The 21,681-nt window shown below is 37.7% G+C and overlaps 2 protein-coding genes across 2 annotated transcripts in view; both read right to left on the bottom strand.

Annotated features, from left to right (window-relative positions):
• Positions 1-576: 576 nt before the first annotated feature.
• On the bottom strand, positions 577-1,709 carry LOC120412889 (proteasome subunit alpha type-7-1). Its single transcript, XM_039573520.2, has 2 exons — positions 1,452-1,709; positions 577-1,374 (listed from the first exon to the last, which is right to left on the bottom strand). Exons 1-2 carry the CDS (start codon positions 1,551-1,553, stop codon positions 727-729), a joined length of 750 nt encoding a protein of 249 aa, XP_039429454.1. The 5' UTR covers positions 1,554-1,709; the 3' UTR covers positions 577-726.
• Positions 1,710-4,586: 2,877 nt separating this feature from the next.
• The window catches only part of LOC120412464 (uncharacterized), a 28,685-nt gene continuing 11,590 nt past the window's right edge, over positions 4,587-21,681 (bottom strand). Inside the window, exons 3-8 of the mRNA XM_039572942.2 lie at positions 11,352-11,445; positions 9,047-9,150; positions 5,741-5,848; positions 5,440-5,674; positions 5,260-5,380; positions 4,587-5,198 (exon numbers count right to left, since the gene is read on the bottom strand). Of these exons, the coding sequence (XP_039428876.1) occupies positions 4,790-5,198; positions 5,260-5,380; positions 5,440-5,674; positions 5,741-5,848; positions 9,047-9,150; positions 11,352-11,445 (1,071 nt within the window). The 3' untranslated portion in view covers positions 4,587-4,789. The remainder of the gene's footprint in view (positions 5,199-5,259; positions 5,381-5,439; positions 5,675-5,740; positions 5,849-9,046; positions 9,151-11,351; positions 11,446-21,681) is intronic.

The following is a 21,681-nucleotide window of genomic DNA, read 5'->3' as shown; positions in this document are numbered from 1 at the left end:
TTGTTTATGTTTTAGGGAACCAAAACCCGCAATTTTTGAGCCATAGAAAAGTATGGTCAAACATTTTGTCACCGAGTTATGAATTTTTTTAAATAGTGATTGTTGGGAAAACAAATTCGACACATACAATTTGTTTAACCTAATTTTTTTTATGTAATTTTGAACTTGCAATCGAAAAGTAATTTACAGTATTTTTGATAAAGTAACTCGTTTTAAAGATATAGTCACCGAAAGTTTAATTTCAGTGAAATATTTGCAGTTTTTCAATTTTTAAAAATAGTGACCATGAGTGACAATTTCTTGGAATATAAATTTTTAAAAGTTCACAAAATTTGCCCTAACATTTTCTGCGAAACATTAAAGAAAAAAGAGAAAAAGAAATAGGAAAATTGAAGTTTTCGAAGTCTAACCCAAACATCCCTCCATTTTCTAATGACGATGTCTCAGCAACAAATTTTCGAAAACAATATTTTTTTTTTAGTCTTGATTCAAAATACTTGAAAATTTATATGATTTTAATCTTACCATAAACAGAAGGACGTTCGGATAATTTGCACAACATTTTTCCACCAGCCGTTTGTTTTATACTGATCCTCACAGTTCTGTAACCGCAAAAAGCAATCATTTATTCCAAATTGTAATTACTTCGATACCTTTTAAATGTAGTGTGTTTCAATCAATGCAAGAAGAACCAGAATCCTTACCGCGCGCAACGTCCTTCCCCGTTTACTTCTTCTGCTTCTTCTTTTCCGCTTCCTCCTCCTTTTCCTTCTCGATAATCGCGACGTACTTTTCGATCGTTTCCGCGTCGAGCATCTGCATCGGCTGGTTCCGCTTCATGACGGCCACCTCGAGGTTCTTCTGGCCGGACTGTACCACCTCCAGCAGGGCCTTGATGGCCAACTTGATGGCTCCCTCTTCGGACTCGACCAGTTCTGGGGTGTAGTACTTTTCCAGGAATTCTCGCACCGTTTTGGCGGATCGCCCAGTGGCGTTGGCCTTCCATTCGTAGTAGATTCCCGAGGGTTCCGTCTGATAGAGGTGCGGCAGACCGTCGTAATCGAAGCCTCCGATGAGGCAGGAAATACCGAACGGACGTCGTCCGTTGCTCTGGGTGTACTTTTGCTTGAGCCCAGCAATGAACCGGGTGATGTACTCGAGCGTGACCGGGTCTTCTACGTTCAGCTTGTGGCTTTGACACTCGACCTGGGCCCGGTTGATCAGGATTCGAGCGTCGGCAGTTAAACCGGCAAAGGCCATCACTACGTGGTCATCCAGCAGACAGATCTTCCGAACAGTTCGTTCCTCCTGCAGCTTGGCCACCGATTTCTTCTCCACACCCAGCACGACCACATCCTTGCCGCGGACACCGACCTGCAAGCAGCGAATTAACCAGCTCAGATTCCGGAATGACAAGCAAAACAACGCAAGTTTGAGGTTAGTCTACTCACGGCGGTGGATCCTTTCCGGACTGCTTCCTGGGCGTACTCCACCTGCAGCAGATGGCCATCCGGGGAGAACACGGTCACGGCGCGGTCGTATCTGGCCGACATGGTTGCGTTTCAAGGGGAATCTACAGCGAAAACTTGCAAAAATTAACAGCAGCTAAATCACTTTGCGGCTGCGGCGACGATGATACGGGATTTTGTTTGGGTCGAGTTTGAGTGACGTTTGAGTCGACGAAGAGAGGCGCAAAATAAAAATCGACGAAGGCATATGGTTGGTTCGGAGCGCGGAAGTTGACTTGATTCTACGAAGCAACACGTGGTTGGGGAAGGTTCGTAGATTATGTGCCGGGAATGCTGAAATTGATATTTTTTTCAATTATAATTTGTTCATTTACAGCTGGAGACATTGTCTGAAACAAAAATAGAACGTCAACGTACTGATTTACCAACATAAGGTGCCAGATATATTCCTATCCAGATTTTTAAGCGAAGATGGCGTTCGAATGGTGAACGCCCGAAATGTCAAAATCATGCAGTGGTACCAACATTACGAAAAAAGTGTGCCAGGGCATGACAGCCATACTTTTTTTCTAATGTTGGTGCTACTGCGCGATTTTGACAATTCGGGCGTTCACAATTCGAACGCCATCTTCGCTTAAAAACCTGGATACTTTCCTTGCTATCTAACAACACACTTTCAACAACAACAAAAAAAGTTAATGTATACTCAAACTAGGACACTACAAGACAACTAGGGTGAATCGGGACACATGGGGCGAATTTTGACAGCAGTTTCAACCATGTAGGAGCACAATATTTTGATTTTTCTGGTTGATTTCGGTTAGAACAGACTCAGACCAACAAAATGTTTATACATCCATTTCCAAATTTAAAACCATTAAATGCTCTAAACACTGCTGTCCCTATTCAGACTGTAGTCCCGATTCGCCCCAGATGACGGTAATATAAATTTAAAAAAATAAAAACAAAAATTTAATGCCACAAGATACTCAGAATGATGAATGATGAATATTTTTGAGGAAAAATAAATAATTTTACTTTTTAAACAAAGTTCTCAAACTGGAATTAATCGGCCTAAAAACACTTTAAGTAAATTTCGAACTATCAAAAAAATGTAATAAAAAATTATGGAAGCAACAATAACTTTTAACACGTGCATGTTGTTTAGCAATGCTGTTAATCGTTGAAATCAACGGCGTTTATATCATCGATGTCGATGATCGTTGATTTAAACGTAATCGTAATCGCAGCCATCGTTGATTTAATCGTCAACGTCAACGGAGTCGTTGATTTAAACGGCGTTGATCAACGCGTTGATTATCGATAATCAACGAGTTGATCAACGGCGTTCTTTTATAGTTTTCTTGAGTTTTATGAGGAAAGAACGATTTTTTCATAAATGTATTGATTGGGAAACATTCTCAAATAGATGTGACATGGTTGTTCCGGGATCCGGGTGTACCAAGAGTGACCGGATTTTAAACCGAAATTTAAGCCTTAGCTAATTACTGGTCACTTTCATCTCCACTTTGGTTCCCAAGTCCAACCAGGATTTTTCTTATGTAAATGACACCGAGGACGGACGGGAACCGAGATATGGTCGGATTAACACCGGAATTATTGTTCCGGCGGGTTCAGTAAGAGTCTCGCATGGCTAAATAACGACAGAATTTGTTTTTCTATGATACAATACTGAATTGACCGCATGACCCATGTTCCAGAACCCAGATTGAGATCGGCCAAGATGTCAAGCTTCATGACAGACCGGAGTAGCTACCTGCTAGTATTCAAAGAGTAAACAAAATATTTATGACCTACTGCGATCGGTTTTCGGCACCACACGAAAGATTTTTCTCGTGGGGTTCAATCGAAACTCATTGATCACCAACAGTAGGCTACTCCGGTCTGTCATGAAGTTTGACATCTTGGCCGATCTCAATCTGGGTTCTGGAACATGGGTCATGCGGTCAATTCAGTATTGTATCATAGAAAAACAAATTCTGTCGTTATTTAGCCATGCGAGACTCTTACTGAACCCGCCGGAACAATAATTCCGGTGTTAATCCGACCATATCTCGGTTCCCGTCCGTCCTCGGTGTCATTTACATAAGAAAAATCCTGGTTGGACTTGGGAACCAAAGTGGAGATGAAAGTGACCAGTAATTAGCTAAGGCTTAAATTTCGGTTTAAAATCCGGTCACTCTTGGTACACCCGGATCCCGGAACAACCATGTCACATCTATTTGAGAATGTTTCCCAATCAATACATTTATGAAAAAATCGTTCTTTCCTCATAAAACTCTAGAAAACTATAATAGAACGCCGTTGATCAACTCGTTGATTATCGATAATCAACGCGTTGATCAACGCCGTTTAAATCAACGACTCCGTTGACGTTGACGATTAAATCAACGATGGCTGCGATTACGATTACGTTTAAATCAACGATCAACGACATCGATGACGTTGATTCATCGATTAACAGCATTGTTGTTTAGCAAACTGAAGACGTTATCGTGAAAGTTGGAGAAACAAAAATCCGCGGTTGCGTGATTTGAATTTATCGATCGTAAACTCTCTAGGGAAAGTTTATGTGATAGGGGATATCAGGGATTTTTTTTTCGCTGTTTGACTGATGTTGAATGTCCTTTGATTTTTTTTACTCCAAGGAACCTTCTACCCCAGGATTCGAACTGACGACAAGCGACTTCACTAGAGCAGGCTTGGTTTGGTGTGTTGTTTGTACTACACCTGGAATGTTTAAACGGCCTAACAACAACTAAGGTCGGGACCGACCTTTTACTTCCTCATTTGATAGAAGGCAGGAGCAAATGGGAATCGAACTCATGACCATCCACTTACAAAGCGAACAGCGTAACCATTCAACCACGCCGCACAAAGTTACCTAGACATCCTTACAATTCACTCAAAAAAGAATCGTCCCGATTGGTTGTTTTGTTCGCGAGTTCCAACTTTTTTGGGGGGTTGGGAGTTAAAATGTTAATAAAAAAAACTAAAAATGCTGCTATCAAAAATCGAGCTGTGAAATCTTTTATTGTAAATGTACATCAAAATGAATTTCTTTTTGTTTTATTTCAGTAAACACTCAACACGGACTGCGTAAAGCTAGCATATACTTTAATTATAAATATAACGAATAGATAATAAAACAATGTTCAAGTATTCCATCTGAACAAACAACGTGCGTCCCGTAGACGTTGTCTTGGCCTAAATGGCTCCAAAATGGTGTGTGTACTGTGTTCCTTAAATGCACAAAGCCCTTCGAATCCGAAATTATAATTAAAACAATAAAAAAAGAATTAATCCTTGATCACCAGCGGCATCACCACGAGGGGCGCATTAAACTTCGGATTGTCCGAGTACAGTGACCACGTGCGGCGCTTGCAGTCGAAGATTCCCACGCACACCGTCTTGATGATGTCCTTGGCGTCCTTCTCGCGGAATACGGTGTGCTCCTGGGCGCTCTGATCGCCCAGCATCCGGATCACGTCGTTCAGCGTTTTTGGCGCCTTGAACGCGTTAAACGTCTTCATACGTTCCACGCTGGAATCGATTATAAGGCCATTCACCTCGGGCACCGGCAGCCGGAGATACATGTTGGCGTGTGTACTGTACTCGCCGGGGCTTACGGTTAGGATGTTCAGCTGGGACTGGTCCCGCTCGGCCGGGCCCATCTCGGCGTTGTGGAACAGGCGGTCACCTTCTTGCCTGTAAAAATTTTTGGCTATAAGTAATGCATTTTGAAAATGTTATTGCTCAGAGAACTCACTTCAAGAAGGTCATATTAACCGAACACCCGTCGGCAGCTCCAACTCCGTTATCTCGCAGAATTTGTTGCGCTTGGACAAAGTTTTCCGCCGACAGCAGAGCACGTGTAATAAAGTGTCGAGCTGTAACGAACATCGAGGATTAGTGAGCGCACACGACCCCAACCAGCCCAAATACGTACGAGTTTTACCGCCGTGAAGACGGGCCGCACTCAGCGTGTTGATTGAAAACACCAGCCCGTGATGGTTGTAGTTCATGGTGTAGCCCGGCAGGTGTCCAGCGTAGCAGAGTGACGTGAAGCGTTCCTCGGTTACGTTGTAGCGACCCTGGGGAGAGTCCGACACGATGTGAGCCGAAACGAAGTAGTAATGGTTCAGCACCTCGCTCAGCGCGTCTTCCGTGTGGGCCAGGATTTCCTGAATGAAAAGAGTTTTTGCATCAGTTTTAACATTCCTTCCTAATTGCAACAAGCAGTTGCTTACGCAATCGGGCTCGTTGACGCAGATGGTCGAACATCCAATGGGTTGGTTGATGCTGTTCCGGCCCTCGACGGCCACCGGCAAGATATCGTCCATGTGCAGCAGGAACAGCTGTGAGAAGCAAATCGAAATCATAAGGTTAGGTTAAGCTCGCGTAATTAGTCCAAGTGCATTCACACGGGTCCGATTAAAGGGTGATTTTTTTATTGGAATTTAATTGCCGGCCGACGCCGATGGCGTCGCGACGTCTAAGGTGAGTGGGAGGTGTGAATTGATGTTTTGCGCCAGCGATCATAACATGCGAATGAACTGCATGTGGTGCAGAACTGTCTGCTGAACCGGGGCTGGCTGGCGTTCAAGTTCAAGTGCAAGAGCGAGCTGAGCACGATTGAGGGACTCATAAATCATATGGCCACAGGGGGTGTTTGAAGATCGATTATGCAAATTGTTGCAAATGCTGCATGTTTTTTTTTTTAAGTGATCTATGTTTTAAATCAGTAATGGATGTGCAATGTTAATTATTATTCAAATTCTTCCATCCATTCTTTTAATTATGCCCAAAAATGCCATATTTGCAAATATTCAAAAATGTTCAGAATGGTTTTTCTAATTACTAGAAATTTTAAGCGTTTCATCCATTTTCAAATGAGAAAAAATCCTTCAGATCAAAACACCCTTCTTATGACAAAAAAATCTTTTTTGCAATTCCGTCGTGAAACTACTTACTTTTCCTGTCATTCTTGAACGACGAAATAGCCTACTTTTCTGTACCAAAAATAACAGAATCGTATAGCAACACTTTTCAAAATAAATGCTGAAAAGTTCTACTTTTCAGCACTGAAATGGGTGCTGAAAAGTTGAACTTTTCAGCACTTGTTTCGAAAAGTAACACTTTTCAACATTTTTTTTGATTTAAACGATTTATTGACAAAATACATGAAAATTCGACTTAAAATTTCACTCAATGGGTGTTTTTCGAAATTGCAAAAAATGTTGTATGGAACTCGTTGCAAAACTTGATTTTTTCAGCACTCGTCGTATTTATCCAACTCGGTGAACCTCGTTGGATAAATGTACGACTCGTGCTGAAAAAATCCTCTTTTTGCACCTTGTTGCATAAACTACTATTTTTAGCAGATGTTTATTATACACTCAAACCCCGAAGGTTTGACACCAACTGTTGTCAAACGAACGGGGTCACGTTTTAGTTTGACACCCCTTTTACACGGAGTTCACACTCACTACCAAACGTTTGTTTTGATAGTGTGCGTGAGCGCCGTGTAAAAAGTGACAGTTCGTCACTTTTTAGTTTGATTTTGACCAACCAACGGGGTACAAACTAAAAAAGTGTCAAACGAAAAAGTGACCAACCACCGGGGGTTGAGTGTATTTTAAACCCATAAATGTCTTCTTATTTTGATTCCTCTTTCATGAGACAAACAAATCATTCTTTACACAGTAAAATGTTATAATGATATTTTGGAAGGTGTAATTTTGGAAGGTAGAATATTATCTCTTTAATGTTGTAATATTACCTCAATTTAGACTGAAAAAGTGTAAAAAAAATTTCTGACATAAAAGATGTACCACTTCCCAGATGTTATATTGCCATGATTTTTTTTACTGTGTAAAGAACTATTACACTGAGCAAAACTCACACAGCGCATCGAAGTGTTTCGCACATGATCTGACCCTGCAGTACTGAACACTCAAATATCAATCGCAAAACACTCGAAATTGCGGTTATTGGCCATGAAATAATTTTAATAGCCAAACACTTGAATTTTAAATGGTGTTGAAAAATAATAGTACGTACAAGCGATATACAGGTTCTCGCTTGCTAGTCGTGCACGCTACCACTGCGCCGGCCGGCCAGTTGAAAACGGGAGAGTTTTTTGTGCTACTCGTTCTAGCCTCGCTTCTAGCCATCGATAAAAGTCGCGCTAAAATCAATCAGTGAAACACATTAAATTCAAGTGGAAAATCACGTTGACTTTGAATAGTGCTTGTTTTGTGTAGATCTTAAGATCATTTTCATGTGTTTTCCTCATCACTTTGAATAGTTCAAGACAGTGGGACAAATTTATAAGCAAAACACTTAAAAAGCATGAGCCACCCGAATGAAAATAACGTGTCAAAAAATACCAAAAAGTCAATCGCACAAACAATTGCATTTGATTGTGATTTGGATTGATGTTGAAACACAAACCAATTAAATCTATAATGTGGCTTTATTCAATCATTCATGTGTTTGGGCACTTGAATAAAATGTGTGGCGTATTTTCAGTGTAGTAGACATACAAATTGAACAAACATTAAGTCCAAAATTTCAATCGCGATCTACTCAGTTGCACTTTTTCGAACATGGATCAATTATGCGTAGAACGGCAAGAGTTTTAATTGTTAACGATGCTTTTTCCAACATTTTGTGGTTAAAAGAAAACACAAGGAACTCATAATAAAATTACAAAGCAAAATTACAAATATATGGCTTTCAGTACCTTTAAAATTTCATCTTAATCTGCCATGCTTCCCAACTATCAATTAGTCAAAATAATAATGGTCCATCAGTAAGCCTACACAGCACGAAAACCCCCACATTAGTCACACTTTAAGTTAAGACTAGCCACTGGCTAGACGTTCGGCCGCCACCCCTTCAACCGGCGCTGCATGCTCACAGCACAGTATTCCGTCGATCCCCCCCGATCGACTCGCTAATAAATAACAATAATTGGATAATTGGCTCTGTCACACTCTGCTTTGGTGCTCAGTAAAGCGCCGCGGAATTACGCGCGCATTGATAAATATATGTCCCAGGACGCGTAATTGACACTGCTGAATTCATCAGATCGGTTTGTATTTATTTTACTAAGTGAGATTGATGGCAAGTAATTGACGTAATTGATATGTTGAGGGTGCAGAGTGATTTATTTGAAATTATGATTGAAAATCGCTTCAGAAATAAAAAAAAAATCTGCTGAGTGTTCCAATATAAGGAGTCAAGCCCAAATAACTCACGACAATTAACACTAAATGAGCTCAAGTGCCATTCAATTTAGGTGTAAATCAATTACTCTTGAAATGAAGACAACATTCAAAGCATAGTTTCATGATTAAAAATGGAATATTTATGAACTGTTTGTATATTCCTTAAAAGTACTGATGCCAAAGTAGTAAGTCAACTCAATCAGCACAATTAATTAATTCTAGCGATTATTCAAAAAGGCTGGTGATAAAATAAAACACAATCTCGTTTCTTCAAACATCGAAACGTGAACATTGCCGGAACTACAATGTCTGACATCATACCTTGTGGAACTCGACCTGAGCACCGTCGGCCGTTCCCTCGAGCTCACGGATATACTGCGGAAACGACTTCTTCACCGTCTCCAGTGTGGCGTTGTACACTTTTCCTGAAAATAAAAATGGATATTGTCGTTTTTATTGTTAGTTTTGTTTTAATTTTACGACACCTTTTGGTGAATTAATGGCCAAACCGTCCACAACCCAAAAAAAAAAAAAAATCACATTTTTAGTTAAAAAAAGCATCAGGTTGCATGAGCAATTCTGACTAAACTGTTTCATCAGTAAATTGTTCTTACGAGCAATTCTCCTCCAAACCCAGAAGTGGATTTTACTTATATTTTTTTATTTGGCTCAAACTTTGTGGGGGCCTACCCTATGACCAAAGAAGCCATTTTGTGTCATTGGTTCACCCATACAAGTCTCCATACAATCTTGGCAGCTGTCCATACAAAAATGGTACCGTCATCTGGGGCGAATCAGGACTACAGTCTGAATAGGGACAGCAGGTTTTAGAGCACTTAAAAGCCTGAAATTTGAAAATCGATGCACTATTTTTGGTAACCTGTGTCTGATTTGGTGTCTTCGGCAAAGTTGTAGGTATTCAGAAAAAATAGGTACACGGAAAAATTGTGATTTTTTGATATACTTTTTGCACAAAAAACAGTTTCCCAAAATCCATTTTTTTGTTTTTTTTTTATGTTTAAAGGGACAAACCACGCATCTCTTAAGCCATTCAGAAGTATGGACCAACATTTTTCCGACGAGTTTAATTTTTTTTAAATAGAGATTTTTGTAAAAAAAATGAAATCTCTTTTTCCACAAAAAAAACAATTTCCAAAAATCCATTTTTTTTTGTTTTTATTTTTTTTATGTTTAAAGGGACAAACCACGCATCTTTCAAGCCATTCAGAAGTATGAACCAACATTTTGCCGACGAGTTTAATTTTTTTTAAATAGAGATTTTTGTAAAAAAAATAAATCACGTACTTCAATTTTTTTACCTTTTTTTTTTGAAAAAGGAGAAGTTTTCTCAGATTTCGGCCATTCGATTTTTTTTTAATTCGGCTGAAACTTTTTTGGTGCCTTCGGTATGCCCAAAGAAGCCATTTGGTACCATTAGTTTGTCCATATAATTTTCCATACAAATTTGGCAGCTGTCCATACAAAATTCAAAAATCTGAACCTTTTGAAGGAATATTTGATCGATTTGATGTCTTCTGCAAAGTTGTAGATATGGATAAGGACTACACTGATAAAAATTTTAAACGTTAATTTTTTTTTAATTTTTCGATATGTTTTAGTAGACATCAAATGCCAACTTTTCAGAAATTTCCAGGTTGTGCAAAAAATCGTTGACCTAGTTATGAATTTATGAGTCAATACTGTTTAAAAAAAAAAAATTTCAACTTCGTTTTTCGATGTAAAATCAAATTTGCTATCAAAAAGTACTTTAGTGAAATTTTGATAAATTGCACCGTTTTCAAGTTATAGCCATTTATAAGTATTTTTTTAAATAAAGTCGCAGTTATTAATTTATTAAAATAAGTGAAAATAATAAAGAATCAACTTTTTTCATTAAAACTGCGATAACTTCAAAATTTCAGCAATGTCCTATACATGTTTGGGTACCAAAAGTGGCGTCTTTCAATTACGAAAATTTTGATACCCAAACATGTATAGGTCACCGATGAAATTTAAAAGTTATCGCAGTTATACCGAAAAAAGCTTTCACTTTACGTCATTTTCCTGTTTTTGCGCGTGGCGCGTCGAAAAACTCAGTTTTTATTTTGAAAAAATCGTATCTCGGAAACGTACGGTTCGCCATCGCCAATATTTTAAAAGTCGTGTCGAATTTTCCGAGGAATCCGATAAAAATATTTTCAGACATAGGCTCTTTGGTCCAGACACGGTCAAAACGCCATTATAAGTTTTCATACGACTTTTTCAAATGTTAAGCTAGATTTTTTAAACTTCTTACTATTTTTCCCAAATAGCCAAACTCATCACCTTTCTTTTGCGTCTAAGACAGCTAAATCGGATGAAATGGCGCGGAGATATGAGTTTTTTAAAGCGTTTTTTTGTGAAAAATGACGAAAATTGCCATTTTTGAACCACCCTAGCACGATGTAGGTCACCCTTATGGCCAAACAAAAAAATACGGGTCTAATTATTTCGGCCAAGGAACCCAAAGACCTGTATACCATTCTAAGTACCTAATTAGGATCACTAAGTTTAATAAACTGTTGTTCGGTCGGGTTTTTATCAGCTAATATCGAGTGATCAAGTATTGATTCTACTTAGTACTTACTTCCTTCATCAGTATTGTACAGCGGCAAGTACGTGTCGTTCAACGGTCCAGAAAGCTGGAGAAAGTTTTTGATGAGCGCTGCAAAGGTGCGACCCTGAAAAACAAGAACAAAAAATGGAAAGGTATTAAATAATTACTCATTAAATAATGACTTAGGTATTAAATAATTACTTAGAAATATACAAAAGGAACATTTCAGCCATTCACTAACGGCAAAGTCTTTTTTCAAAGGCAATAATTTAACGTCAACCCCGGCTGACAACTGGAAGATATCCGGAAGCGTTGGCGTGATTGCTGTCCGCCGCCGGTACCCCGTTGGTGATGTCTAACCTTCGAAGGCCACCAACAGCCCGCTGATCATCGACAGTCGCAGTCGATTTTATCTGGCTCAGCCAATCGATGCTTTTTTTCTGTTGTTGTTGTTCACAGAAGGGTTTGGCACTGGCACTTAGCACACGGGTACGGTTCTACGGAATCGTCAAGTGCCTGCACAAGCCAATTATAAAATGAGCCGTTAATAGGTTGGAAACAACCAACCAGCTAATTCAACCATTCGATGAACGGTGATTATTCAATCGTCACGTCGTGGCTTATCGGCTCGTTGTAGACTAACGCGGACCAGGGATTTTTTACTCCGGGTGAACTTTCACGTTTCTCTGCGGTCAACACTCGGTTGTTACGGGAACTTAACTCCGACAGTGGAGGTTGCGGCTAGAGAAAGGTTCCTTGCCGGATCAATTTCTATGGTCACGTTCGGTTGTCGGAATTGTGTAGACTCGACGAAGTTAGAGATATTTTACTACTTAGCTAGTTAAGGGCGTTTAACTTCTACCAATAGTGGTTTATTTAAATTATTTTTTCACATGAATTGCTGTTAGGAAACGACACTCCGCAATAGTTAAATTTTCGTTGTCTTTTATTAAATTATGTTCCGTCAACTGGGACGAATCGGGACTACAGTCTGAATAGGGACAGCACGTTTTAGAGCACCTTAAAGCTTCAAATTTGGGAAAGAATGAACACATTTTGTTGCTCTGAATCTGGTCTAACCGAAACCATTTTAAATAACTAAAATATTAGGCTGCAACACTGCCAAAACTGCTGTCCCGATTCACCCCATGTGTCCCGATTCGCTCCAGATGACGGTAAACCAATTAGATAATAACCCTCTACAACCGAACCCTGCCTCTAGACGGGGTTCGATCTAAAAATTCGCCAGAAATCCATTTTTCAACCAATTTTTGATCTTTAAAAAGCATTGGAAAGAAGAACTCTTAAAATTTTAGAAAATTTAGGCAAAATGTAATTGTAGGAGGTGGTAGAATAGGCCAGATACTGCCAAAAACAAACATTAACTAATCGAGATAAATGCGAATTAAAAGACTAAACATAAAACAAGAAAAACATAAAACAATAGAAGTAAAGTTTTCGTAGAACAAAAGTTGCTCATAATGACCTCCTGAAGACGGAAAAATAAAAAATAAATAGAAAAAAAAATTCGGCACTAGAGGGTTAACTGATTCAACCTATTGAAGTCAAATAAATAATAATAAGTTTGAAATTTCAAGCCATATTTAATTTTTGAAATTAAACAATAATGTAACAGTAACGCTCCTGTAAAAAAATATCAAAATTTCAATTAATTTGTTTAATTTTTTTTTGTCTATTTTAGTCCCAAAATTTAAAATTTATAAAAAGCCTCAATGCTTCAACGCTCTAAATGCTTTATAATCGATTTTTCGATTTTAAGTTTTAGCAATATTTCTCGGGAGAATTTTGAAGTGGAGGGGGACAATACCTTGAAATCAAATTTGCATTGTCTTAAGTTGTGGTAAAATTACACACAAAGAAAAAAAATAATTTAAGATTCGTGGAGTATTTAACGGTATATCGCAAATTTTTGGGATTATTTGGGATAACTTTTTTTTAATTAGAATAGTTTAGCAGTAGAATTTTAAAATTTCATCATAACACTTAAAATTTAGATAGCTCTACTTGCTAATTTTATAAAAAAAAAAACTGGTAAAAAAGTAGTGATGAAGATATTTTCAAAAAAGGTTGCACCAGCAAACACGCAGATTGAAGTGAAATTTCCGATTACAATTCTACGTTCCTTAGACATGCAATAACTAAAGTACAGGTTGATTATGCCATTGCACATTACGTTCTTTTGATTGAGCAATCACATTCAAGGAACAATTTGTCAGCACTTACACTGATTGATGATTTTGTATTTTTTTATGAATGAAACTTGTCGTCCCTGCGGGTTTACGTCGATCAATCTGCATATGAATTAGAATAGTAAACATAGTATAGTTGTAGTAGCAGACATTAATGCACTCAAATTAACGACTTCATTCTAACGACCACGCGTGAGGCTGGGGCAACTGCCAAAGCATATATCAATCTCTACACAAATCGAAAGTGTTTGTCCCCTCAACTACTAACATGGGCAATTAACCGGTCAAACACCCATCTCAGCTGGGCTGTCTCGTTGAAAAAAAAAATGTGTGCTCGTTAGCGTAAAACTACACTTGACAGTAATTATTCCGTCACAAGTCAGCTTTATAGTGCGACTGCATATCGCACTCCAAGCACCTGCTGGTTTAGGCGGCAGTGATTTAGCGAAATTCAATTGCAGAATCATCTAAATCACTTTGGTCACCGCCACTGAGTGTCCGATCATTGCCAAACGACAAACGACGTCGGAACACCCCACGTGTGAAGCTGGCTTAGCTGCATCTTGAACTTGAATCAACTCCTCTGTAGGTTGTACGACGCGGGTCCTTGCCGGAATCATTTTTTGCTCTCTTCTTTTTGACAGAATGAATGATTGTAATGAGACGAAAGAATGTGCTAATCCTTGCGAAAATATACATCAATCGATTCGATGTTGTCGTAGGTTGTGAAGTCCGAGAGAATCTGGTTAGGTGACTTGAACTTGTTCTGATTAAAGTCACTTTTTTATTAATTTGGTATTCTGCCTTCTAGCAGAACAAGTTTGGACTAGTTGATATTTGGCTCATGTTTTTTACTCTGATTTATATCATAAATGCTTGAATTTTAAGTACATAGTTTGCATCTTGAGGCTTGAATTTATTTAATTCTTTGGTCAAATCAAAGCGTATTTCGCCTTTCAAAAGAATGCAGCATCATCTAGATGAAGTGAGGGAGTCATAAATTCTAAATTTTAACCTTCTACTCCTTGAGGCCATAATGTTTTACGAAAAACTTGTTTTTTCCTTAATTTTCCAGCTAGCAAGAGTCTTTATGACTCCTACAAACTTTACAACTAGTTTTAAAGTTGCAACAAATTGCGTTAATATCACAACTTGACATTTTTAAAGTTTCAGTTTCGTCAAGATATGATAGATTTTGGCTCGCTGAACCCGCTGCAATCGACAGATATAAATTTTAGTAAATTCCCTGTCAATAAATAAATAAATAATAATTGTACATTACGAGTATGAATGGTATGGAATCATCAAAAGCAACCATGCACACCACCTTATTTTTGCCACCCCCACAGATAAACGTGAGTTCGCATGGATACGATGATTTTATACCATTTGCACCCGAAATGTTTAATTTTATTTATTAACAGGGAATTCACTAAATTTTAATTCTGTCGATTGAGGAGTGTTCGGGGAGCCCAAACCCGGTCAACTCAATCGGAATTCTGAAACGGAATTCAATTCGAATCGTTAATGTATTCCGTTTCAAACGCAACAACCGATACATACACGATTCGAATTGAATTCCGTTCCAGAACTCCGATTAAGTTAACTGGGAATACCTTGACGAAAATGAAGCGTTTGACATCAACTTTAAAAATGTCGAGTTGTGTTATTATGTCGGTTTCTCATGTTTTTTAAAGTATTGTAGTACTGTAAACTGTTCTGAATATGAAGGGACGATTGACTTATAAAAAAAAATCATCATGAAATTTGAAATCTAATGATTGAGCAGACCATAAGGCCGTTGCAAATATTTTTTGATATATCCCTCGACTCTGACCAATATCGAAAGGGGGCAAAAAAACAAAGTGAAAAAAAAAATCAAATTACAGGCGACGGTATCAACCATTTGAATGAATTGTGAATGTGTTGTAAAATGCATAATACACCTATCCAATTGTTTTGCAATCATTAGTTTCCAAAATTTCTAAGCATTGAAGAAAATTTTATTTTTGCGAGAAAAAAAAAAGTTTTCGCGGTGCTAAATTTATTATATTAAGTTATATTATCAATGCAGAGAAGGCATTTTAGATTGGTCTGAGTTAGTTAGACTTCTTTTTGCATTGACATTTTCAAGTTTCACGAAAAAACTTTTTTTTTGCCCCCTGATTTTTCGAACCAATTTTGACATAAAATTTGAAAAATATTGGCAATGGCCTAGTTGAAAAAAAAAACATTTTTTAAACATTAAAAAATATTCTTAGGAAAATCAACAACATTTTTTGTTAGTGAGTCAATTGTGGACGGTGGGGCAGCTCGTTTGCCTTGCAGGATTATTCGCGTTTCGAGTGTCCTTTTTTGTTTTTTCGTGCTTTAATTAAGATTACGAAAATTATTTCGTGATTTTAAAAGCCCTTCCTATATCATCGTTGATCAGAAGGCACGGCGTCGGGTGAATTGTGCATTAATTTTTCGAACAATCTGTAAAATTTTCAAGGTGAAAAAGTCATTTCTATTGAATCGTTTATCGAAAGACACGCTGACATTTTTGGATCGTCGAGTTAATAGTGGCGCAAAATTTGCATTTATTAGATACCGTCATCAGGGGTGACATTGGGTCTGGGGGGTGAGATTGGGTCATACAAAAATGCTGAAATTTGTATGACCCAATCTCACCCCCCAGACCCAATGTCACCCCTGATGACGGTATTAAAATAACTGTGTGTGAGTGTTCTTGTGTGTTAGTAAGAAAGACCTTCCCATAGCATCGTTGCTCAGAAGGCTCGCCGACGGGTCCATTATGATAGTCCTCTCCATAGCATCGTAGCTCGGGAGGCATCGAAAACCAGTACCTTATCCGGTTATCAGAAAGACAAGAGGATCGGAAGGCACGTTGATGGTTGAGTTCGTCGGGTTTGTCGCGTTACAAAATTATTTTGATTCAGCAAGAACGTTGCGTGGTGCGCGAGTGTTTTTGTGTTGAAAAAATACTTTCTTATGGCTTCGTAGCCCGGAGGGCCCGACATCGGGTGGATATGTGTTAAGTCCTCCCCACAGCATCGTAGCTCAAGAGGCATCGAAAAGCCAATACCTACTAACCCAAAAAAATAATAATCCCGTGATGATTGAAGGTTGTTGTTGTTTATTTTATTAACGTGACTTTAACCTAGAGAGGTCATTCGCCACTTGATGCTTGAAGAAGATGCTGTGGTTTCAACGGTCTCATGCGGTGTTAACAGGTATATAGCGAAAAGCTGTGTGCTAGATTAGTCTGCAACTCCAACTATCGGACTAACATTCCTCCCTTTTGTTGAACTGCAGGCTTCTTGGGATGGCGCCGGTATTGACTAATGAAGTCGGGAACTTCAGAAGTTAAACAGTAGGCTCCCAATGATCATTTTTGATTTATTGTTTAACTTTAGCTGATCTGTCAATAACGGAGTAGCAACTCATTGGCAGTCAACCATGCTCATGCTCATGCTCAAATCAACAACATTTTTTGTTAGTTTCATTTTTCATTGCATTAATTAAACATATCCCATTTCACTATGAGTCTGGCCAATCGTTGGACAATTTTCATGAGTCTCCGCAGCCGGATGAAATAGACTTTTGGGCCGTATCCGGCCCGTAGGCCATAGGCATATAGAAATATTTGTTTAAAAATTGATGCTGAAACTCTACAAAATCGAACATATATATATACTCTAGTTTTGGAATGTGACTAAGTTTCTTACACGAATGCAATGTAGGCTCAACATAAAAAATGCTGAATTCAGTGTATCCAGCATTTGTTATTAGTCGTATAAATAGTTTTGCTATTAAAATACTAGCTTCAAATAAAGTATTCAAAAAGATGCAATCCCTCGATACTTAGTAGATTCAAAATTCTAGATTACTTTTTCAAAACAACCAATGCGGCATGGGCTTCCTATGTACATAGGACCTTTTTAAAAGTAAGCGAGAATTGTCCGCTGTCATAAAACGCATGTTCAAGTGTTAACCGCAACACAAACAGGTATGTCGTGATGATGATTGTAATTTGATGCAATCACACACGCACCTAAAGTACCTGCAACGCGTCAATTCATTAGTTGCTATCGTTTTAATGCTGCCTCACTCCAACTAGCTAGCCGGTCAGTAGTAAAAAAACCGGCAATTTCCTTCCAAAGAGACACTACACTAAATCGATACAACATTCCTTGTGGAGTCGACACACACCGGCAAAATGCCGCAAAAGTAGATCAGTAGGTTCAAGTGTAAGGTGGTTGATGTTGATACCACTGGTGGTACGTAACCTTCCCGAAGTTGTTCGCGGTTTGGCCAAGGTAAAGGTCTCGAACGGTATGGCTAGGGCTAGGCAGAATGTTTTATGAGGTGGAGAAAGAGTTGTATAGGTGCGTTGACCGCTAACCCTTAACTAACCTTGAAGGTTTAATGGACGTTTGTAAAAAAATGATGTAATACAAATTTAAAAAACTGCACATAAAATAAATAAATAAATAAATAAAGAATACACATAAAAACGAGACTTGAGAATAACTTCATAAAAGAATAAGAAAACACCAACCAAGAGAAGTAAACTTTCGGCGATATTTAGCGTATCAATTAGCACCTCGGGGATATTCCGTCGTGATTTTTGCAAGTTTTAAAATCACCCACACTTTGCATACATAAATCCCACCATTCAGCGGGAAGGTCAAACGACTGCGAGGTGGTCGTGCTAATTTGATTTAATGATTCTGGCACTGTGATTAGAATAGAATAATCACGAGCCCGGTGCTTTACTGTACTGCGTTGAAGGGTAGGGACATGTAGCTCAATTACAACCGCGACCTCGTTGTTCATTAATTAAACACATTTTATATTTAGAGAACCCCCCACATCTTACAGGTTAGTGTCTGTATCTATCCTCCAGGCAATTGGCCGAGAGCTTTGTAGGTCGAGGTACCAATTCTTATTCCTGACACAGTTTTTCATTCTCGATTGTCACGAACCTGATACAGGTGATTGGATTTTCATGCAACTGCATTTATCGCTCCTTTAGAAAAAAAAAATGAAACATATTGTGTATGTTTTATATTGTAATCCGTGAGTTGTCTGTCGATTCGCAAAAGACTGGCAGGTGCCGGACTAATTAATGCAAAGATGGAATTTATTAGGTCGTTTCTGGGCCACCTTTTTCTGTCGTTAAGAGGGAGTAATTTATGGGATTCGCTAACTGGACGTTTGCGTGATTTTTATTTGATAGAGTAAGTTTGATTGCAGTTTGACTTTATTTATTCCGCATTCCCATAAGGTAACTAAACGTGCAGTGGCATTTGGTAGCATTTCAACCTAGGTACCTACTGTGATATAATTTTCAACTGATTGTGAGCTTTTTTTTACTTTAAAATGGTTAGGATAAGTTTATTTATCAGCTTTGGGTATCCTGCGTAGTAAAGATATCCTGTGTAATTCAGTGAATATATCCCTGAAAGCGTTCTCATAAATACTTAATTGCAAATTTAATGCTTTCATGTGCTCCAAAAACTGCTAGCCTATTTAGGATGTAGTCAAAATTCACCCCAGTTTTTTTTACAAAATCCTAATACGTAACCTTATAGGGGGTTTTAAAATTATTCTCCTATTTTTTAAAACTCTTTGCAAATGTTTGGCACGATTTAATTATTTGAACAAGAACTACGTTCCATTTCAACTGTTTTCAACAACTTCTAAAAAGTTGAAAAAAATCCGGGTTGTCTTTGTAATTCTACTTTATTTTAAAAGGTTCGCTACAAGATTGTTTATTTTATTTACTATTCATTAAAAATTGTCCATCATTCTATTAACCCTCTAACGCCCATAGTTGCACCAGAGCACCACTAATTTTTCACTTCAAATACAAATTTCTCGAAAACAAATCTCGGTGTGTTTTCAAAAAGCCGTAAGAGCCACAGTGACCTCTGACACTAATGTTTGCTTTTCTCGAAATAAAACAAAATTTCATTTATTTTTAGTTTGGGGCACTTGAAGGACGTGTAGATGAACAATCTCGAGTATTTTTAATATTGGTTTATCGTAAGTAGGTCCAACACCGATGCAAAAAGGACTCTGTTTACCAATGGCTCTTACGGCTTTTTGAAAACTAATCCGAGAAATGAATGATATGATCCCATTCTTCCTGCACAGTGTTATTAAAGATGTTTACTGCATCCAATTCAAATTCCATCCAATTTGGTAAATTCTGTATAAAATGGCAAGGATAACCGTAAAAATCTCGATTTTGCTATGGGCGGGAAGGGGTTAAAAATTTGAGTTTATAAGAAATTACCCTGAAACCCCGATAGATTGACACCAATTGTTGTCAAACGATTTTAGTTTGGCACCCTCTTTACACTTACTAAAAAAACGTTTGATTTGACAGTTCGTCACTTTTTAGTTTGACTTTGTCAAACCAACGGGTTACAAGCTTAAAAGTGTCAAACGAAAAAGTGACCAACCACACCGGGGGATGAGTGTAATACAAAGCATTTAATGGAATACGGGAAGGTCCGCCATATTGATTCCACGACTCGAGTTTTAAAAGCAGTTTTAAATAAAATGCCGTAACGGAGGGTTTTCTGTTTGTTGCACTCGTTGAAAAGGATGATAGCAAGCTAACTGTCGAGATCAGAAATCTAATAAGGAGATTGTAATCGTGAAAAGCAGTTTTAAGAAAAACGTCATATCTCGGAAAGTTCTCTGTTTGGTAGACAGAAAAAAGTCGTAAGGAAACAATCTGTCAAATTAAAAAAAAATGATTTAATTCACACAGAAGTTTTTTAATGGCCGACGTCCAGTTTTACCTTAAATAATTCAAAAAAAATAAAACTGTAGTTTTAAGCTGTAAATGCGTAAAATGTTAAAAAATAAAAGAGGCATAGTTGTTTTTATTTTTTCGTTTATTTAAGGCAACCTTCTTAGTCATTCGCTGCCTAAAAAGCAGTAAAGAAAACGAGTTAGGTCATGTTTCATGGACCAATCAACAAAATTTCTGACTTTGAACGAACCGCCCTAATTCACCATAAAAGCTTTGGAGAATACCCATTCGGCCCTGTCTAAATATTTTTGAAAAATTCTAAGTGCACGTGTTTATGGGGCCCACAAACTTCATGCTTCCTCTCGAATTGAGCCTACGCAGTCTTTGTGGCAATGACCTACAAAGTTAAAGAATGAAAGTTTTCAAATATAATTATTAACCGCAAATTGAAATATATACAATTTAAAAAAATGTTATATAAACTTAGGAGCAGTCACAAAAAAAGTAACAACATTGCATTTAATAGAAGAGCAATTCTCTACCAAAACCGGAAATGGATTTTATTTGTATTTTTTGATTTGGCTCAAACATTGTGGGGGCCTCCCCTATGACCAAATAAGCTATTTTGTGTCATTGGTTCACCCATACAAGTCTCCATACAATTTTGGTTACTGTCCATACAAAAATGGTATGTAAATATTCAAACAGCTGTAACTTTGAGTGAATTGTCTTTGTAGCAAATATTTTTTCGAAGAGATCGGAAAATTTCACGAATGTTTCATATTTTAACATTGAAAATCGGACCATTAGTTGCTGAGATATCGACATTAGATGGTAGTGAGTTGTTTGGGTGAGACTTAAAAAACTTCAATTTTCGTTTTTTTTTTCTTTCTTAAAGCGGCTGTATCTCAGCAACGCAAGGTCCAATCTTCAATGTCTCTTAGACAATTTTATAGCAAATTTTCTGAATCTTTCAAAAAAATATTTTCATAAATGGTCATTCATGGTCACTATTTTTAAAAATCGAAAAACTGCAAATATTTCGCTAAAATCAAACTTTCGGTGGCTACATCTTGAAAACGGAGCACTTTATCAAAAAAACTTTAAAGTAGTTTTCGATTGCAAATTCAATTTTGCATTAAAAAATAACGTCAAATTTGTTTTTGCATAAAATTTCGATTTTTTCCAAAAATCACTATTTCTTCAAAAATTCATAACTCGGCGGCAGATTTTTTTTACCATGTTTCTCTATTGCTCGAAAGTTGCGAATTTTTGTCCCCTAAAACATATAAAAAAATCTAGAAAATCAAAAAAATACGTATTTTGGGAAATTGAGTTTTTGTAAAAAAATAGTTGATTAAAAAAATTGCAATTT

The sequence above is a fragment of the Culex pipiens genome, chromosome 1 (assembly GCF_016801865.2).
Source record: "Culex pipiens pallens isolate TS chromosome 1, TS_CPP_V2, whole genome shotgun sequence".
Lineage (NCBI taxonomy): Eukaryota > Metazoa > Arthropoda > Insecta > Diptera > Culicidae > Culex > Culex pipiens.
Note: the sequence above shows the minus strand (reverse complement) of the source record. Positions and strands in the feature narration are given on the sequence as shown.